Source organism: Coccinella septempunctata, chromosome 1, assembly GCF_907165205.1.
Source record: "Coccinella septempunctata chromosome 1, icCocSept1.1, whole genome shotgun sequence".
Classification (NCBI taxonomy): domain Eukaryota; kingdom Metazoa; phylum Arthropoda; class Insecta; order Coleoptera; family Coccinellidae; genus Coccinella; species Coccinella septempunctata.
In genome coordinates this window covers 48,793,444-48,815,716 of record NC_058189.1, presented here as the reverse complement: position 1 = coordinate 48,815,716, position 22,273 = coordinate 48,793,444, and the positions used below count along the sequence as shown (strand labels likewise).

Sequence of the window (22,273 nt, the reverse complement as noted above, 5' to 3'; positions counted from 1 at the left end):
TTCATCTATATTTTTCACATCCCTTACAGAAATTTAGTTATTACCATGAAAAACTACATAACCCATTCTAAGGAATTCAGTTTGCACTTTGCATGGCACATTTGTCACAAGGGAATAGGAACCGGACGAATTCATATTTTATATCATTTTTTCGAAATGCGGTCCGGTTTTTATTCGGTGATAATTTTTATTGTCCTTTGCCGAGATTCTGAATAATTTTAAATTCTGTTCAATTCTTCTTCATTTCAAAGCCTCAGCACATACTGAGTGTTCGTAAAAAAGTATTTAAAAGTATGCCAAGTCAAGCTGTGAATTCTTTTGAAATGACATATTGAATTTAGATACAAATGATGTAAACCCTCTTGAAAAATGTAATCCGTAAGTGTATTTACTTCATAACACACAAATCTATTAAAATTTATTCTTCCGAAAAACCTTTTTATTTCCTTCCATAAAACAACAATGAAGGAACCGAACGAATTCATGTTTTATGTCATTTATTCGAAATGCGGTCCTGTTATTATTCCTTTGGTGATATTATTCATTGTCTTCGGTCGAGAATTAAAAATTTTCAAAATTCTGTTCAACTCTTTTTCATTTTAAATCTTCAGTTCCTACTGAGTGTGCGTGAAAAAGTGACAGACACTTCAGGGGAGCATTTGCGACAGAGGATAGAAGAAGCCTGTGCAGAAGTTAAACAAAATCCCGATATGATAAGAAGAGCAATAAATAATCTGATTTCCAGAGCGAGGAGAGATGGAAGAACTCCATCTCTTACATAACTTACATCTCTTATGATAGTACATTTTCATTGTTGAAGAATAAATTTTATGTGTTTTATGAAGCAAATATACTTATGGATGGTTTACATCATTTGTATGTAAATTCAATATGTAATTTCAAAAAAATTCACAGCTCGACCTTGCATAATTTTAAACACTTTTTTACGAACACTCACTATGTGCTGGGGGTTCAAAATGAAGAAGAATTGAACAGAATTTGAAATAATTCAGAATCACGGCAAAGGGCAATAAATACTATTACCGAAGGAATAAAAACATGACCGCATTTCGAAAAATGACATAAAATATGAATTCGTCCGTCTCCTATTCCCTTGTGACAAGTGTGCCATGCAAAGTGAAAATTGGATTTCTTAGAATAAATTATGTAGTTTTTCAGGACAATAACGAAATTTCTGTAAGGTATGTAAAAAATATAGATTTTGGGGCTTGAATGAAAAATCACGATATTCTGAGTACTGCCCTGAAAATATTGATATTTCATGCGCCGTTTGAAAGAACATTCTGAAGTGAACAAACCCATAAAATTTGAACAAAATCGGAATTGCCGTCCAGAGTTATGGCTATCGCAAATTTAGGCCAATATTTATGAATCACCCCCTATCTCCGAAACTAATAGCCTAGGATACAAAAAAAGCAAGTTTTCTGAAAGACCTGTATGACCTGCATTCACCATTAGGCTATGGCCAACGACTCATGAAATACCCTGTATATAAAAATACGTACCTACTTAAAATTTAGATAACATTGTTAAGATCATAGATCATAGAATGAGATGAATTTTCATGAATTATTTGCTCTGGATTATTTTCGAAAAAAAGCATTGCCCTAGATATAAGGAACCAGTGAATGGGAACCTATGGTCCTACAGCCTGTCCACAAGATGACCAGACCTCAATAGTTTGGATGTTTTCGTATGAGGATATGTTAGAAATAAAATATTCAAGCCTTCCCTGTTGAATACAGGGGATTCTGTTAGAAAAAGATATCGAAATTGTTGACAGAATTATGGTACTCAATTTGAGAACCTTTTATGAGTTATATTAAAATTGATTATAGGAATTCTGCTCGATATTTAATCAAATTGAGTGAATCACATGGTTAGAAATGAAATTCTGTGAACGGAAAGTGCTAATTCGTATCATAGAGAAGGAGATTTATTGGGAGTAGAGATTTCTGTTGTCAATGATTTAAGAGAATTCTTCGAAAATGGAAATTTCACTAAAATGATGATTTTGCCTCAAGTAAAGAAGTTATATATTTTTGAAAAGCTATTTTTTGTATAACATAGAATCAAAAACAGATAACATTCGTATTTAAAATAGAGAAGTTTTTTTTCACCCTTAGTACAGGAGATTAAAAATTTGCATATAATGTCGTATTTCCAGTGAAAAAGTGAGTAAAGAAAGTTTTTATCGTTTCAGATAATTTCGAGAATAAAGAGTTATGGCACATTTTCGAAATTGACAAAATATCAAAATTTGGTCATGTCTTCAAGACAAATCAAGATATCGTGGAGCGGTTTCCACTTATAGACTTTTCACAAAAATCGAGCCAAGAACTCTTTTCAATATTTTCACCTATCTAGTCTGGAAACACCGGAAACAGCCGAAATCGAGCAATTTGGGATACCCTGTACAAGGTGGGCAAAATTGGTGGTACCTGAACTAAAACTTTTTCAACCCAACGACATAGAGGAAAATGCATGGCACATTACAGTCGTCATTTTTCGAGAAACTTATAATGTCATCAACTGCATTCCTCCATCATTCCATCTTCTTTTGTTTTCGAGTAATTGTCATTTTAAACTACTGTTTCCATACGAAAAAACACAACTTTATACTATAGCTCAGCAAATGAACCTGTTGGAAAAAATCAGAGTACGCCACTGGATTGCTATCAAAAAAGTGTCTTCATAATGACACGGAAATACACAACCGTATCAATTCGGCATCACGGGCATTCTGGAAGCTAAAGGTCAGAGTGTTTCAAAATCACGACCCCAATCTGAAGACCAAGACAGCTGTTTACAAGGTAGTGGTCCTCCCAACGCTTCTTTACGGAAGCGAAAGCTGGACGTCCTACAGGCGATATATTAAACAGCTTGAACATACGCAACAACGTCATCTAAGACAGATAATGCACATCAGATGGTTCCACAAAGTTTCAAATGCAACGCGCGAGTTGTACAACAATTGAGACTCAAGTAGAGAGGGCCCGACTCAGATGGAGCGGCCACATTCTGAGGATGCAAGACACAAGACTCCCCAAAATAGCTCTGTATGGCGAATTGGCAGAGGGAGCCCGGAAACCAGGAGGCCAGTATAAGCAGTTTAAGGATACTCTACATCAATCCCTAAAATCAGTTAATGCCAATCATAACTGGGAACAACTAGCGTTAGACAGGTCACAGTGGAGGTCTATAGTGCACAGTTATAATGGAGACTCGAGAAGAATACAGCGGCGGCCAGAAGTTGGTGACTATCCATGCCCGGAGTGCGGAAGGATCTGTAGGGCACGGTTGGGTCTCTTCAGTCACAGGAGGGCACACAGTCGCAAATAGCCCTAAGAAATTACATTTAAGTCTGTTCTTTTTTAGGTCTTTTTGTAGATTTATTCCCGGTAACGGGATACAGCAATGAATGAATGAATGAATGTATTTCAACATCCTAGCACAAACGGAAACGTATTTTTATTCTTAGGCGATCGATTTCGGATTATTATTATTCCATCATCAGGCCAGCTGAAAATACACAATGATGAATATGAGTTACTGTAAGTAAGTCTCACAAGTTGCATACTCTTAACCTAAAGAATATAAAATAAAAAAGAAACATTCTTGTAGAGAAAATATTGAATATATTAAAATGTAAACAAATCTCATATGTGGAATGCAGTTAATGGCATTATAATAAGTTTCTCGAAATACGACGAACTTAATGTGCCATTCCTTTTACTCTATCTTGTTGGGTTAAAAAGTTGCAATTTTGGTGTCATCAATTATGCACACCCTGCATGTAATTTGTGTAATACTTTTTATACACTCTGTGTAACTACCTTCGAATTGAAATTGAAATCGACACCTACTTAACAGAACCCTATTTCAAATCATCCGCAGATAACCCAATTTATCCCCCTCAACAGAGAGTTCGGAGGTAATACGATATTTTCCTCACGTTTGCCTGAAAGAGCGAGAAAGAAAATGGAAATCACGTAGTTATGCAATAGTTCAATCGGTTAACTGGTCGGACGGACGCCGAATCCGAAACTTCGTGATTTGGTTTGTGAAAAGCTATCAAGCCTGTCAACTCAAGGCTCCACGTGTAGGGGGTAGCTAGGTTCAAAAAGTCCTGGAGTTCTGGAATGGAGATGAAGGCCAAGATGAAGTGAATTAATCTTATGAAAACAGTTTTTTCGGCTCCCAGAGGCAATCTGAAAACTGATTTATTATATTTCTGCGATGAAGAATGAGATGTGGGACTTCCAATGATGGGTGACACCGAGAGACTTCTGGAAAGCAACATAAAAAACTTCGATCAAAAATCCAGGATTATATTTTAAATTATACTGATATTCCTGAAATTTGTCTCTAGGATCATTAGGCAAGAATTTCGCTCCTATTTTCTAGAGGCTAATATTTACTGTTGCTGCTGATGCCGAAATGGGCCTACTCTTCTTCGTTATCTGCCCATTACCTGATTCGTTCCGAAAATCATCAACAGTTTAGATTTCTGTAGCTAGTGCCACTAACAAGCATTAGCGTAATGCTTTAAAGCCTTGTTCAGACGAAGCTAGTATTTTATAGTCCATTCAAAAAAGATTAACAGCCAAGTAGACCTTGGAAGTCCAAACGCAGCTTAATATCTGGTCACAAAAGATCTTCAATAATTTCTGTAGTTTCATTCACAAACCTGGAATATATGAAAATATTTGGAAAAAAAAATATTCAAATTCAGAGCATATTAATCAGCATTCGAAATTGATAAAATTATGATTTCAATTTGTTCGATTAAATTGAGAACATAAACAGCAGTACAAAATTCAAATTATCTTCGGTCAGTCATAGAATCACATACAAAACCAACTTGAATTCCCCAACACAAAATCTCAACTTAAGCCCGTTTGTAACAGCCCAGAATTCTCTGGAGAATTCTCAACCAAATTTTGGTAAGAAAACGGCAGAGAATATTTTGTTTCAACTGAACAGTGAATTCTACCAAAAGTGCGTATGCACCTATAATACCAAGTATTATACATCTATGCCTGTAAACTGTAAAGAATTCACGGCGCATGAATTCTCGGCTGTTGCAAACGGGCTTAATGGGCTATTACCAACTTATGGTTGTATTCTGCTTTTCTTCCGTAAGTTACGAATCTGTAGCGTACGATCCATCTGTAAGTGTCCGATTTGCAGATTCGTAAATAATGCAATTCTGGAAAGGTTTCTGTAACCATAGATTAATCTATGCCTGTAACTATCAAAGTGTCATTTTGGAACAACTTATTATTTTGAAAATATTTATATCAAAGATACCTGTTTCTCCTAAGAGTTGATTGAAGTTTTGACGTATACATACTTCAATAAACGTCCCAAAGTTATAATCACCTCTCTAATACTCGTAAATATTTACGGGTTCCTGTTAGCTACAGATCACTGAAACACGTCCAGAATTGCAAGTGTCCTGTAATCTTATGAAAAGTTACAGATTAGCTTACAGATGAAAGGAGAATACCGCCATTAAATTCGACTTTCCATAGCCACCCAAGATGTCAATCATTCTTAAATGGACTATAGTAGAGTTGAGAGTAATTTGGAGAGTGAACACTAACGGCCGGTTTCATAATCAAACCTAAAGTCGCTTTAATTTTAAAGCTTCCTTTAACCCTACTAAAAATGGCAGTAAAGGAAGCTTTAAGCTTAAAGTGACGTTGAATTCGATTATGAAACTGGACGTTAGACATTTAAGTTGTGAAGGGCAGTAGCAGGTGTTTCAACTACTGAATTACGCGCTACTCGACTGACTACTAGCACTAGCCTAGTCTGAACATGGCTAAAAGTACTGTTACACATACGACCAAAAAAGCATCCGACTGAGCATGTCTAAAAAAAGCATGCTCGAAACATTGAACTCAATGTTTTATTGAGTTCAGTGGCTCGAAAGTAGCACGACATCCGTCCTCAAACTACTATGATTTTCCACAGCCGTTTATAGAGTCTTTAGAGTCTATAGAGTCTTTAAAAGGCTGTGATTTTTCTTGCAATGAGCATAAGCAAGACTCTCTATACACATGCGATTAACGTTTCATCTGACGCCGACGGTCGAATTTGTCACATGCGATTTAATCGCTACTAGATAGCTACCTAGTGCTAGAAAATTACGATACATAGAAAAATGTCAGCAATGTTTACATGTTTTCATCTCGGATCAGATATTCAAAAAAAGAAATACTTTCAGTTACAGAACATCAACATTCCATAGCCTACTTAACGACGAATTTTTATGAACGCACGTCATAAAAGTTCACGAAAACTACCCATAATTCATTGGAAAGATGCATACATTGTATTTTTTTTCAGTGATCCATCAGTACACGCGCTCCAGTTCCTAGATGTGATAAATATGAAGGATCCAACTCAAAAGGCACATTTTTATCGAATTACCTTGAAAGAGGCCCTTCCTTTCATCCCAAAGGTGAGTCTGGCAAGATTGTTTTTCCAGCAGTGATTTTATAGGTTGAATTTCGTTCGGCAATGTTGGCAAACATTGAGTCCCCCGGTCTGCGGGGAGTATTAGAAACTCTCACATTTTACATCCCTCTTGGCTCATCAGTTCTGCTTTGAGAATTTATTATATCAGCAACATCAAACGGCTTATATGAAGTTTCTGATCGTAATTCAGTAAATTTGGCTTATTTGCATCGGTTAACTTTTGAATACGAGCTCTTTCTCCAAAAATGAAAATGAACTTATGCAGTTTTTTGACAACACGCTGTTCTGCAAAATTGTGGCTAATTTTAATGCCCTTGTGCAATTCCTTACAAAAACTTTCTAAGAATGCTATCGCTAGCCTGCCCAGACTGACAATGAGCTCGGTCAGCGGTCTGCGACTGTCAGGTCCAGATCCATGTTGGGTTCTGGATCTGTCAATAAACCGATAAGGTCCTTGTGAGTCATCTGTGCCGGGAAGTAGACCACTGAGGGTTATTCTTAGGACCAGATCAGTCCTCATGCTCAGCACCTCGTCATACACTAGTTTGGCTAAGAGCTGATTGGTCACGAAAGCCAGTTTGTCAGAAATGTTCAAGGTTAAGTTGTGAAGTCTGTGAGTGGCTTGTCTTGCCTCTCTTGAAGGGGAACGCGTTGGATACAAGCTGGCCTTGATAGGGAATACTCCTTCTGACGAAAATGATTTTTATTAAATATCTTTGAAACGTCACATTTTGAAATAACCATTCCAACCGTTTACACAAAAAAACTTATTTTAAGTACTTAAAAATGAAAAATAAAAATGGGTATTTAAAATTTAAAGCGTTTCGTTTCTATTGCACAAGTTTACAACATCGACTAAAATATGCGTTGATAATAAAGGACAACAAATTCACTATCTTGAAGAGATAGAGACAAAGATGGCTGTCTATGAAGTCTGCGACGAACGAGGAAGATCGTAAAATTTTATGGGATTTTTATGGCCGGTTGCTGTTGAGTAGTGAACTCTAAAAGTACTTTTTTTTTAGAGTTCAATGCTGTTGGGGCTCGCCTAAGTACCTTATGATGGCTATAAATCGACAGCTGCTATTTTATAAACAAGCCATTCTACTTTTTATCCTCTAGTAGGCGCTGTTGCCAAACCGTTAATTAGAAACAAAGCTATTTAAATTTTAAAAACTCATATTTGAAGAATGATTCTGAATAGTTTCCGCAGTGTATTTGAAAAATTCATGAATGAAACTCATAATTATTCAGTTTAAACTTGCATATCCTGTGATAACCCAAATTGAGGAGAATTCCCTTCAGTTTTCTGCGTTCAATGATGCGCAAAATATTCTTTCTATTTTATATTTCGTTTTATTGGAAATAACAAAGTGATGGCCCTGGAAATAGGTTGAAATCACAGTAAATTTGAAAAAACAACAACGGACAGAATTTTTTTTCTGATTGAAGGATTTATAGTTAGTAGTTGATTATACAGCGACTTTCTTTTTTTATGAAGATACTTGGTCGTTTTGATTCCCTATATGAATGAAAATTATTCAGCAATGCAACGTAATAAGCAGTGTAACTTGAAAAAAAATTTATGCAAAGAAACAAAAAATTTTCTGCTCGTGCATACTTACTTCACTTAGGACTTATGGTGAGGCACTAATAATTGTAGTGAAACGTCAAGCAATACACTGAAGACACTTTTCTCAAGATTTAGGAACAATATTTTTTCGCAAGCACTTGAAATATATAAATATATCTTTTTTTCGAAATAGATCAAATTTCATTTCATGTGAGGTATGAAACTTTTTGTAAAAAATTTGTTTTTTGTGAATAAAAAAATTGTTTTTCTTTTTTATTTTCGCTGTATATTAAGCTGAAGACTAAAGACACAAAACTTGGTAAATATCATTTTTCAATGAAATTAATGTAATTTTTTCGACCTTGGAGTATGCTCAGAAAGGGTTGAAATAGTAAACCTTCAGAGGGGTGTCACTTTTCTGGGGGAAGTTTTTTCAAAAAATTTCATACCAAATACCCACTCAAATTTTCCTCAAAGAATCACCCCTTCTATTTTTTCGTGTCATTCAGATACACCCTGTATATTGGCAGACGTTATTCTGCATGTCGTTACCATGGTTATCTTATCATTGGCGTTCGGTGCATAGAGACTCGAAGATTCGTTCTACTTGTTTAACTGTCCAATTTCATTTGATTATTTTTGGTAGAAAATGCTTGAAATGGATAAGGTATCGGATGCAAAGCCCAATTTTTTCCCCGGAATAGTTATTTAATCAACAAGGTTATTAATAAAAGCGATTAATGATTGAGATATTTTAACGTGCGAGCGAAGCGAGCACGTTAATGTTCGAGATCATTAATCGCTCAATTAATAAACGAGTTGATTACAATATTTTTCCGTCGACCACATTTCGAATTTGATGTGAATTCTTGATTGCAAAACCTTATAAATTTTCTATGCTCATATCGGAATGTTGATATTTATGCGGCCGATCGAACAATTCGAGAAGTCCATAGAGGGCATATTATTCGAGTTGTGACATTTTGAGTAAATCACATTGACATCAGTCTCTATAATATCTGTTAAAGAATGTGTGGAGATGGTGAAAGCTGGAGTTGTAGTACATGGATAGTACATAAATTGATTACTCTCTAACCATTATAATTTTTCTGCAACCTCCACATTTCATCTCTTCTCAATTCACCCGCTAGGTACTACGAAAATCAATGCTACATACAAATGAAATAAGTATTTGGGAAGGTGCTGAATACTTCTTCTATGTTCGATTACCCATGACAATAATGCATTAATAGGAAATTAACCAATAAAAGGGTTTATTAACACCTAATTTCGTGTACGTTAAACAGTGCTATTATTAAGAGGTCGGCGGAAATAGTTATTTTCCTATCAAGTGCGGAAAGTGATACTTGCCCGCACGAAACTGCCGTTGCCCGAACGATGCGAAGCAGAGTTCGGGTAAGCAGTTGAGTGCGGGCAAGACACTTTCCGCAAGAGTTAGGAACAATATTTTTTCTACAAGCGCTTGAAATATATAAATGTATCCATTTTACGAAACAGATCATATCTCATTTGATTAATTCATATATAATGACAGACGTTATTCTGCATGTCGTTACTAAGGGTTTCTCATCGTTGACGTTCTGTCCATAGAAAGATGATAGAATTTAATTTACTCTATAATATTTGCGTGCGGGAAAAACCCCTGCTAATCCAAAGAAATAGCAGGCGTTTTTCCCGCACTCTGTGGGAAAGTGACTCTTTGCAACTTGGAATGCGTGCGGGAAAAAGGTTGAACGCGCACGCTTGTAGAAAAAAATAATTTCCTTTTTTTTTCCAATGTAGTACTATTGACTTTGCTTTGCCCAAATAATTAAATTTTTCATGAAATATCCTCGGAAACCACATATCAATGGGAGGTCGGCAACGGGAGATAAATATCATTAAAGTTTGAATGGAGTGTAATTCCCTATTCCTTCTTAACGGTTCCAAATTAAAGCTGGATATCCCCGATTTTATAATCTCTCTGAAAAATTTCATTTCATTTAACATCAAGAATGCAACGTGACAAAGGAAACACCATCAAACGAATTGACGATGAGATTTCTAATTTTCTTCGCATAATTTTCATCTTCGACTTCGAGAGTTCACTGAAGTTTGAGCTCCGAATTCTTGAAATTCTTTTGGAAGCACACCTAGAGTTAACTGGAGCAGCTTGTGCAACTTTTATCATCAATGGCCCCTTCAAAAGCTCACCGAAATATTTTATTTCGGTTATTACATTGTCTATTACTGCTCTATCGAAATTAATTGTTACAATCACAGATATGGTCTTGGTCACAAACACAGAAAACTTTACTGGGTGCGGCTAGTGTTCGAATAGGAAGGCTATGGAGTGTAGAGAGAAGGAGAACTATCGCCGTACTAAAAATGCGTCTCCAAAAACGGGGAAAATAAGAGTCGCTTCGATCGCTAGGTTGGTCGATAAGGGGTGGGGATTTAAGCGTCAATTTGAAATGAACAGCCTTCATTTTATTTTAGGTTATGTGTCATCGTAGTTTTTTCTGATGATTGTTCAAATACGTTTCTCCAAATCTATAATAAATATGAATTTTCTGAATTATATGGAATAAAATACAATTCACATTATAAAGGGGACTGAGTTATCAGCTTTATTCATTCATAATAAATGACAAAATCGATGAAATTCAAAAGAAATCACTGATAAAAAAATTATACCTACATATGTTTATCATTGTTTATTGAAAACAGGATTTGTTAGTTGGTTTAATGTAATCTACAAAATTAGATACATTCGAAGTGAGGAGTAAAACATATCAAGACAACAAAAGGTAGCAATCTCAGATTTATCACTACTTATTAGAGTAGATTCTGTTTCCAATACTCAGCTGAGAACCGTTATTAACCATATACACTGCGCAAAAAAATTAACGCACATTCTGAAAATCTCAATTTTAATGAAAGTTAACTCTACATTGACTTTACAACTTCTTTTTTATGTTTTCTCGGGAAGGTTTTGAACGAAACAAGACACATTAAATGGAAGAAAAATTCAGGATTTCACCGAATCTTATGTGAAAGAAGAGAAATGAACAATTTTCAAAATACTCAAATGCTGATAAGTGATTTAATACTTGGTATTTCCACCCCTTGCGTTAATTACAGCTCGACAACGACGGTTCATACTCAAAATGAGTGATCTTAAAATGTTCTGATCTAATCCTTCCCAGATTTCTCCGAGTTGGATTCCTAAGTCATTAAGAGTAGCTGGATGATTTTCTGAACTTCTCAGCCTTCTATTGAGGTTGTCCCAAACCTGCTCAATCGGATTGAGATCTGGACTTCTTGCTGGCCATTCCATTCGAGTGACTTCAACCTCTTCAAGGTACTCCTGAACGATGCGCGCACGATGAGGTCTGGCATTATCGTCCATAAAAATGAAATTTTCACCAATGTATGGGGCAAATGGCACTACATGCTCTTCAAGAATGTTCCTTATATACTTATCAGCATTCATAGCTCCATTATCAACGACCACTAGGTCTGTGCGAGCAGTCAAAGATATTCCACCCCATACCATAATCGATCCTCCCCCGAAACCAGTAGTATTCAGGAAATTGCACTGAGCATATCTTTCATGTGGACGTCTGTATACAAGGGAACGTCGATCACAATGGTAGAGGCAGAATCTAGACTCATCTGTGAAGAGAACTCTTTCCCAATCGGCCTCTTCCCAATGGATATGCTCTCTCGCAAAATCCAAACGCGCCCTTCGATGGGCTGGGGTAAGAGCTGGGACTCTTGCCGCGACACGAGGCCTTAAATCCTATTCTCTGAGGCGATTTCTTATTGTCTGAGTGCTAATTTGCACCTCATGAGTTTGCTCAAGCTGAATTTGAAGGAGGCGAGCGGTTGCAAACCGTTGTCTCAACGAAGAAACTCTCAAGTAACGTTCTTGAATGGTAGTTGTTACCCGTGGTCTACCCTGTCCTGGTCTTCGGACATTCATACCTGTCTCCCTGAATCGCTGCAAAATTCTGGACACACTTGTATGGGAAACTCCAAACCTTTCTGCAATTCTTGTGTATGTCCACCCTTCTTCTCGCAAAACTACCGCTTGGGCACATTCCTCTTGGGTCAAATTGCGTGTTTCGCGTTGCATAGCGATCGAGTGTACAAAATCAAACGAAGGAAAACTATTGATCACTAGAATTGATCGAGAACAACTGATTTTAGAATGGAGCCAATACATTCAAAATCTGATAATATCATCTTTTTTTATTCCTGCTGGGAAAAAACATCTGTATTGAAGAAAACCGTTGAAAGTGGATAACATATGCATGCATAATTCTGATAAAAATAATTATCATTGAGAAGACCTTCAGTTGTAGAATGAATTTTAGATTTCCATAATGTGCGTTAATTTTTTTGCGCAGTGTATTATGTTATGCCAACAAAATTCTTCAAGAATATCCACTTAAGAGCCATATAATTTTATTGGTTAGATATTCTTACTCAGAAGAGTCCACTTCTCACGAGGGATGACAATTTCGATTTCATTTATAATGAATCCATCATCTTTTTTGATATCTTCATCGCAAAAGTGCTCTTGACACACAAGTTGATTTCGAGTCGATTTTTGAGGTAAAGTTTTTTCCAATTTTCTCTCAAAAATACATTCTGAAATGTTATCTCTTCTCGTTTTGTTCCATATGCCAATCCACTCTTACACTACCGCACGATTCAACATTTCACCATAGTCATGCGTTTTTCTCTTGTCAAAAATAAAAAATAATAATATTCTAATCATCCGTCACAAGGAATACAGTTCACTCAGCCAACTTCAACTAGTTTAAATCAAAATTTTTTCGTCATCCCGTGATCGCCAGCGCGGCTATCGGCAAGAACATGAACTACCTATTGGTACATATTTTAGGGGACAAATTGTCTGTGGTCTCAAAGCAGCGATCGTTCTCCTTCTCTCTACTCTCCATAACCATGTCCTTACATTTGAAATGAGTTCGCATTCTTCATGTGCAAGGCTAGTGAAACTGCTATAACATAAAATATGGTATAACGTTATGGCATTATCAACGGAAATGAGGATTCATTTTCATATAATATAAAGATGAGAAATTTCCATAAACTTTTGTCTAACCACAGAATCCGATAAAAACTGTGGATTTGCAGAGGTGTCATTTTCACCAGGAACGCTTATTATCTCATGAAAACACAAGGAAGCGGGAGGAGAAATTGGTAGCAGCTTTTTTCCCGTTGAGAAATATTTCCTGCGGAATTGGGAAGAATCGTGTTTGTCCTGTCGAGAATACGACCGCAGATCAGGGGCGTCGAGCGAAAAATTGAATCATACGCAACGGAATGACAGGAAAGGAATGATGTTTGGAGAAGCGGCCGTTCAATTTTATACATTCTTCCTCCATCGTGTCGCCTTTGTTTGACGCTTTTGTTCGGAAAAGCTCCATTGTCGTGGCCGTTCCATTATATCGATCTTCTCCTGCATATCGAGATAATTAGGGTAAAATCATTTCTGGAGCGCGCTGACTCTCGTGGCTGTAAGATGTCAATGGGCATGATGAAATTCTACGAGATTTCATGCCGTTATTGAATTTCGAAATGAAATTTTCATACTCTCCGTTTTGCGCTGCGGGCTACATGCAGAACTGTCAATTTATGAGATCAGTTTCGAGTGAATAAACGAGAGAAGGCCTGTCGCTAACCAAACTGGCAGATTCCCAATTTTCCGGCCTGACACTGAAACTCTGTATAACGCCAAATAAATTAGGTATTACCTAAACCATGTTTCCGATGGAAGAATGATAAAAATAAAAAGGGGAAAATATTCAACAGGCCAGAAAATCAGGAAAAAGTGATAGCTTTGCGAAAGATAGTCAAAAACTCATGTTCCCAAATATTCAGCAGATTTATCACCATCATGTGGTAATTCCGCTTCTAAGCCAGAGTTCCTTTTTTTGCTGTACTAAATTCGTAATGAACCTTCCATTTATCAAAGTTTTGTACTTTATACAGGGCGATTCACCGAATTGGCCTATTATACGTTTATAAGGCACTAATAATCATAATTTTGTGTTGAAAATTTGCATGCTCCGCTTTTCAACAATGAACTTTCTCTCTTAAATATTTTCAGACCTCTGCAAGTTCTGGTCGTACTAGAAACTCCTATTATACAGGGTTTTTTGAATTGATGCGAAAGATTTCAATGGGTGATTCTTTAGGAAAAAATAAAGGGAGTTCTCCCATATAACTTTTTGTTCAACACTTTTTTCCCTCCAAGCTACAGTCCTTCAAAATTAGGTGAAAAAAATCGTTTTTATTCAATAGATGTATCTACTTTGGAAAAATTTAAAAGAATGAAATTTGGCAGATTACTGATGCTAATAAAAGGGTAGTTTTTGAGAATTTTCGTTACCCTGCAATGTAATCACAAGGAGCTGATAAAAACAACCCGTATGAAATTTTGCATCAGAACTTTTTAATGCGACAATATTTTCCTATTTAAAAAATTGATAAAATAAAGACTCAATCTGCAACTTTTTTATGTCTTGAGTTCTTATCATAAAGTTGTTAGTTTGATCACAAATAATAAAATACTGCTCAGACTCGTTTCCCATAAATTCACAAAGGTTATCATTTATTGAAAAAAAATCAAGTAAGCTGCTGTCGAATGAAGTCATATGATAAATAGTTTTATTGTCCTGATTTTCTCTAATTTCTCGACAGTTTTATAATGAGTTCAAACATTTTTCACAACCTAATTTTAAAGGGCTGTTACTTGGAGGGAAAGTGTAATGAACAAAAAGTTATATGAAAAACTGCCCTTAATTTTTGCTAAAGAATCACCCTTTGAAATATTTCGCATCAATTCAGAAACCTGTATGCAAGATAGAATGTGTCATATTAAGCACTTGTAAATATTTCTGTTGTATCAACAAAAGTAAACTTAGAAGTTCTAAAACTTCGGCTATTTGTACTTTTGGTTTATCGAAAGTGCTGAAGCCTGACCTTCAAAATTTCGGATATTCTTTCAGTATAAATTTTGATGTTAGATAATTCAGTTTCAAATATTTCAGATCATCACCTTTTTATTTTCAGAAACTATGGTACCAACATATTTGGCCTTCGTTGCAGCTAGAAATGCGTAGTCAAGAAGTGTTAGCTGCTGTACTACAACCAGTGTTATATTTAATTCAAGATTCGACTGTAGAAGAATACGAGTCGCTATTACTTCCGTCCTTTAGGTATGAGTTCTTTTCGAATATAAATCAAATACCCCAGATTGCTTTTTGTGGGGATATTAAAAAGTCTTTGTGTACTGGGCCAACCAGTCGACGTAGAAATTGTATAAGGGTTGGATATGTGACGAATTTCTGCAACGTTCTGATTAGAGTGGCACAGATTACAGAGATCTCTGTAATCTTACAGAGATCTCTGTAATCTGTGCTAGTCTAGCGTGGTAAACCGCGATATGAGCAAGGGTTTCGGCTTGTGTATAACCAATAATGGGGTAAATCTTGAGCAGGACCTTCAAACGTAGTTTAGTTATAATTATGATTTATAAAAATTTTATTTCTCAATAAACTGTTTAGTTTCATGATTGGATAGTTTTTCTAACATATTCAATAATAGACTAATACTAATATTTATATCTGATGAAAGCTAATAAAATTTCTCACGAGAGAATAATTGTTTTGATACTGAGTGTTTCAGAAAAAAACGCCCTGAAAACCTCGTTTCAATTGACAGACATTTTGTTTGCCCTTTTAGATTCAAGTTTTATTCAATTCATAATACGTTAAAGGCTACCTGCATAGAATTCATTATGTCTAATGTGCCTTTTTATCTAATTCATTCAAAACCAGTATAATTTCAAACGAAGACACTATATGCCATTGTAAAAGCCAGTAAAATTCTCCAATGAAGGATAAAATGCCCAAAAAATACCGCCCTGAAAACCAATTCTCAATTTACGGTCATTTTACGACGCCATCTTGAAAAAAATCGAACTCGATTCTTTCAAAAGACTTTATAAAGATCTACGATTTGACTGAATCAAAACTCAACCAAGTTATGGGCCTGGGGAGTTTTAGGTGGCGGACCCTGTATATTGGTCATATTCAAAATAATAATGGTTCATTAATCTCAAGTTATTTATGAATCTCATAATGTTCAAGGAAACAGAAGCTGGATAAGATATAATTCTTATCAAACATAAGTTGGGTTTGGGGAATTCGGAGTGATCAATATTAATATTCTCAAGAGAAAAATTCATTTTCATCCAGAATTATTCAACATGAAATATTCTACTTTTGTTAGCGGCTGGGTATTCCCCCAAGGAATCCCGGTACAAAGTCAAGTGTTGCGAAGCTTCTACAAAATAAAATCCAATCATACGAAATTTGCGTATTTTCCTATCTACCTCCGTTCTTCCTGATTTTCCCATTATGTTTCAGGAGTGTCTTCTCTGCACCAAAAACAGTCCAAGCGACCGTTACTCTCCTGGAGCACTTACATATTATTTTAGAGAAAACCCCACGTGACGACATAAGGACAGAGGTTCTTCCTATGTTGTACAATGCCTTCGAAAGCACCACGATACAAGTTCAGGTAGGCATAACGATGTTGTGTGCAGATAATCGAATCCTTAGAGGCTACCGAAAAAGTTTGTTCTGCATAAATAAGTCTTCAATAATTTGCTAACAGGGTGTCCGAGTTAAAGTGTCCCTATACCTTATTGTGGAAACTGAAGGAGCTAGAAGAAAAGTTAAATACAAAACTCTGTAATCGATTGAACTTTTATTTTTATAACCCACCTTAATACAGGCTGCTCCGTTTCTTCCCTATTGGTATCAACTTTCTTATTTCAAATGAAACACCCTGTATATTATTGCATTTTTGAATTCTTTGTCAAATTTTAAGGTAACTTTGGTTTGACAACCATGGTCCTATATAGTACCGATTCTGAGATATTCGACTTTTACCTGAAATTTTGACAGCTGTAGGTGCTCACTAAAATAGCTGATACTAGTTTTCTAATGAATGTATCGAAACCAAATTTTTCCCAGTTCTTGTTAACATAGCGGATTATACGTTACATATCTATTTTTAGCAATATGATATACACGGTCTTCAAAAATTAAAGTTAAAAATTCATATATAAGTTCAATCAAAACTTGATTTTGTCAAATGACAACCTATATTTTTTTACTTGTTCATCATGTAGAGCAGATTAAAATGAGCAAAAAATTTATTTAACCTTTTTCTGTTAAGTGAATAGTTTCCGAAATATAGACGGAGAAGTGCATTTTCCCGAAAGAACCAACGATAATTATTATTAATTAGTGTTGCTGCTATATAGCTGGCTTTGATTTTTTTGATAATTTCTCTAATTTTCAGTGTACGCTATAGATGAGTGATGTTACTGTAAATTTTTAAAAAGAAATATAAACCGCAGACCAAAAAATCGAAAAAAAAATTAAATACATATGAGTTTTTATTCGAACTCCACAGGCGTAATCAAATATCAATTCGCTCAAATTACAACGTTATCTTGGAAAGTATGTTTGCCTCTAAATTTAAATCTTTGAGAGAACTCCAGCTCGAATTTTTTTAATTTATATATTTATATATTCATATTCATATTTGAATGAAAGTTACAAGTAATAGATTAAGAATATAATATTCTTGTAAGTAAAGTTTTGAAGAAAATTGAGCTTCCATTTAGGATATCATAACACACTTTCATTTGTTTTGTTTACCTGAATGGAATTCATTGAAAGGTTTGTCCATAAATGGGAAAAATTTGATATTTGCCTATTCTAGAGTACGATAGGTACTCTTGTATTCATTCAATACAACCATTGAGAATTAAGTTGAATACTCAGAGTAAAACAAGAGTAAGTTTTTTCACGAAAATTCACAAAATTTATATTTTTTGACGATTGTTATTCTTTTTGATGCTGTAAATCTGAAATGTAAACTTTCTACATGAATTTATGTGATATGATCAAAGAATTTTTGCCCACGATTTTGAGTTAGGTTGCAATATAAAAGTTTTTTCTTTATATAAATCATAGTGAACAGGAAAGAGAACTTATTTTTTCATTTCGATCATTCTTTATTCCAAATTAAATAGTAATGATCATATAGGTAGTTGTGACTATCGTCACACATGGAATACCCTCTCTTCTGCACAGCAGATTCGGTGGACTGGCAATTGGCAACAAAAAAGATGGTATAGAATATGGTTCAATTATCTTCCGTTCTAAATTTACTATTTGGAAACTTTTCACAATTTTTGTACCAAAAACATAGCATAACTGCAAAACTATCGCACCTCAAAATTCATTGTACACCATAACAAAAATTTTAGTTTTGAAGATATGAATGCAGAAGTCCATGTTTTCAGTGTACGCAGCGGTGAAACAAACAAAATTTCATTCTTTTCAGTTCAGAATGAATATATACAGGATGTTCCTAAATTGGAGGTACAAGCGAAAAGATGAAATTCCTCCTCCTTTAAAAAAAAATAGATTCCATAAACGTGGGACCGCATATGATTCGTTTTTGAGATACAATGTGTTGAAGTTAGAATTTTTTTCAAATTTTTCTCTTATAGTATACACTTCCCAAGATATGCAACTAAAATTTGGCATAAATATTATAATAGATAGTTCACTCCATGTGACATGCCAATAATTTCCATAGCAAATCTACAGGGTGATATTTTTTCTGAAACTCTGCCAGAACTTTTTTTTTGGTGAGCTACTATTAATTTGAAAACATGTAAAAAGAGGCGTTGTCGTTATACTAAACTTATGGTCTGCTCTTGTTTTATCGTAACCGCTACCGATTTCGAGAAAAAAATTTTGAACGATTCTGTCGAAATCTTCAGAAATCTCAAGAAAGAAAGTTGTCGCAAAAATTCAGTTAGTAAGCTGTGGTAAATAAATTGAAATTTAGTTCTGACACATCAACTTAAACTCGGTATTTCTAATAATGAAATTGTTTTCACAACTTATCTTGATACCAATTCAAAAATTCAAACGTATCTCAACACCCTGTATCTCGAGAAGGAAACGTTTGCAATCCCCTTTTTATCTCAAAATTACTTCATTTCTACCTCCAATTTAGGTACACCCCGTATATTCGTACAGCCTGCTTTGTGAATCACAACCGAAATGGTAATTAAGTACATTTACACTATACTGATATATTTAACCAATAACTTAGTTATCTCCTGTTTTACATCTAAACGACCGCTAAAATAGATGATAGAATTATAACGGTCAAATGGTGAAGAGCCCTGTATGTTTCCAAATTAGACTTGAACCTTGTAGGAGGTGTTAGTATCTCACATTTGCTGTCGTTTGAGCCATATTTATTGCTATCCAAAAATAAACAATTTCCGAGATATTTGATTTCTTGTGTTTTTCAAAGAATTTTTCACCTTGCTTCATTTTTCGTCAATTTTCTCTGCTTTGACGAAGTTCCATTATAATTTTGGATTATTTTCATCAGAAAATGATATGATACGTATGAGAAAAGCAATACTATCATCATACATCCTACAATCATAATTAGTATGATTTAAAAGTTGGTATATTAAAAAAAGATAAATCAATTTGCTTGCAACGTTCAAATTCCAAAATTAATGTATGACAAAATTATGTTAAAAACTCGCCTAATTCCTTCTTTATTTCCTAAAAAAGCTTTCCTTAGAATGCGAGCACTAGTTTCGTTTCAGAAATTGATTTTTCTTTTCTTCATATACGAAATTTGGAAACAGCCTGTATATAAGACGCGACAAAATATGAGAACCACCTGTAATTCGTCATCCACTCCATCCATATCGTGAAAAGCAACTTTTCCCATACTCTTTACTTCTTGTGAAGCCTGAAATTAACTTCCTCTGAAGATTTACAGCGACAACCTTCGGGACCAAATGGCAGGCAGCATGCATAAATAACATTGCCATTTACAACCACCAATGAGCAAACATGTTTGTGAGCTAGGATCGTAAATTTTCCACTCAATATCAGATGGAGAAATTCCCTGGTTCCTGAAAGTTCTACTATGGAAAACTCTTGGAGTAACAAAGAGAATAATACAAATTCTTCTAAGTAATAGGGCATATAAACGTAAGCCCGCTACAAACGCTACTCTTGGTTGAAATCATTTAACTATATTCAGTCCGACGTTTATCTGGGTGCAAAAGGCTTGGTTGTGGAAAGAGTCGGGAGCTTTTTAATAATAGAGATCGAGTTGGGTAATGAAGAGAAGTAGTGTCCTACATTCAGCGAGACCCAACTAAAACTTTTCATAACCGGGCATATAATCGGTTTTTTCAAAACCCTCGCGATCAATTTTTGTTTGGTGAGAAATATATCTGTGGGAAATAAAAGACGGAAATATAATTCCAGATTTCCTCAATCTGAATAGAGTCATGCATTGGAATCAATGAAATCATCTTAAGAAATTATTGACTGATATTTCATTTTTACAATTTAGTTTTCTCGACAAATTATTGTCAATTCAACTCTGCTGTCCAGAGTTATGGCTATCGCAAATTTAGGCCAATATTTATGAATCACCCCGTATATCCGAAACTAATAGCCTTAGGATACAAAACAAGCAAGTTTTCCTGGATGACCTGCATTCACCATTGCGCTATGGCCAACGACTCATGAAACACCCTGTATAACACCTCAATGTTTGTACATTATGTAACGGCAATTTTTATCCATTATAATTTGTCGTTTTCTGCTCTATATAGCAGGGATTAACAAAGTATATTTCAATTCGATCAGTTTTAAAGGAACCAGTGAGACTTCTCAGATGACAATTGAGGAGGAAATTCACCCTAGAAATTCTCTAATCTTGATCGAAATTAATTGACATTAATTTTTTATACAGTGTGATTCGAAAATTGGGGAAGGTTAACCCCTTGTTCTCAAGTTGGGATAGAGGAGCACATGTTATATGTATCCAACCCCTCTTGATGTTGGTAATGCCGCATAGTCTAAGTTTCTTAGAAATACGCGTTTTTTTTTCATTGAATGTATGTATTTCGAAAAAACATCTGCAATGGTATATTTTGAGAAGCCCGATATATTGCGATCAATATCACTACTTATGATAGATCCCGGGACTTGCTTGTGGGATACATACTTTTGAAGGTTCGGATTTTAATGTTGCACATATAGTCCATCTAAGGTAAAGCTTTTTCGAAATGCAGGGTTTCCATTGAAAAAAAACCGTTTTTCTTAGAAACTTGGACTGTATCTTTTACTAACCCTATATTGCTTATACGAGGTTGTATTGATATCTAGTTAGCCTAGACCAGTTTCATGCATAAAAAAATATTGCGTTACAATAACAACGAACAATAACTCATTAGCAGTGTAAGTATGAAGTTTGAGGTCAAAAAAGTAAACCAGAGTTAAGCAATAAATAAAAAGAAAGAAGATGTCCACCGAAATTGTGAAAATCGAAAAATTGGAGTATCGAGCCATCATCAAGTACCTGTATTTAAAAGGGTTAAGAGGTAAGCAGATTTGCGAAGATATGCTTGATACCCTTGGCGATCAATGTCCTTCGTATGCGACCGTGAAAAATTGGACTGCAATCTTCTAAAGAGGTAAATTTTCCATTGAAGATGGTGACCGATCGGGAAGGCCAGTTTCTGTGTCAGCCCCCGAAAATATCGATGCAGTTCATGACATGATTTTATCAGAGCGTCGAAGAGGGCTAAAACGGATATCTGAAGCACTGAATATTTCATACGAACGCGTTCATCATATAGTTAACGTCAATTTGGACATGAGGAAAATTGCTGCAAAATGCATTCCCAAATGTTTGAATGTAAACCAAAACCGTGCAAGGGTAGAAGCATCGCGTTCGATCTGTGCTCGATTTGAAAACGATGTACACTTCTTGAACCGAATTGTGACTATGGATGAGACTTAGGTACATTTCTACGATCCAGAAACAAAGCAACAATAATTGATGGAATGACGACACTCTCGTTCTCCAAGACCTAAGAATTTTCGTGTTCAAAATTCTGCTGGAAAAGTTCTTGCTTCAGTTTTTTGGGATTGGCATGGAGTAATCCTGATTGAGTTTTTGGATAAGGGTAGAACAATAACCGGAGATTACAATTCGACATTACTGACC

General features: G+C 35.3%; 1 protein-coding gene across 2 annotated transcripts in view; it reads left to right on the top strand.

Annotated features, from left to right (window-relative positions):
- Positions 1-22,273, top strand: part of LOC123312530 (SCY1-like protein 2) — a 322,515-nt gene that overhangs the window by 203,440 nt on the left and 96,802 nt on the right. For both annotated transcript variants that reach the window (XM_044896997.1, XM_044897006.1), the window contains exons 8-10: positions 6,379-6,493; positions 15,194-15,339; positions 16,552-16,705. In XM_044896997.1, the coding sequence (XP_044752932.1) occupies positions 6,379-6,493; positions 15,194-15,339; positions 16,552-16,705 (415 nt within the window). The remainder of the gene's footprint in view (positions 1-6,378; positions 6,494-15,193; positions 15,340-16,551; positions 16,706-22,273) is intronic.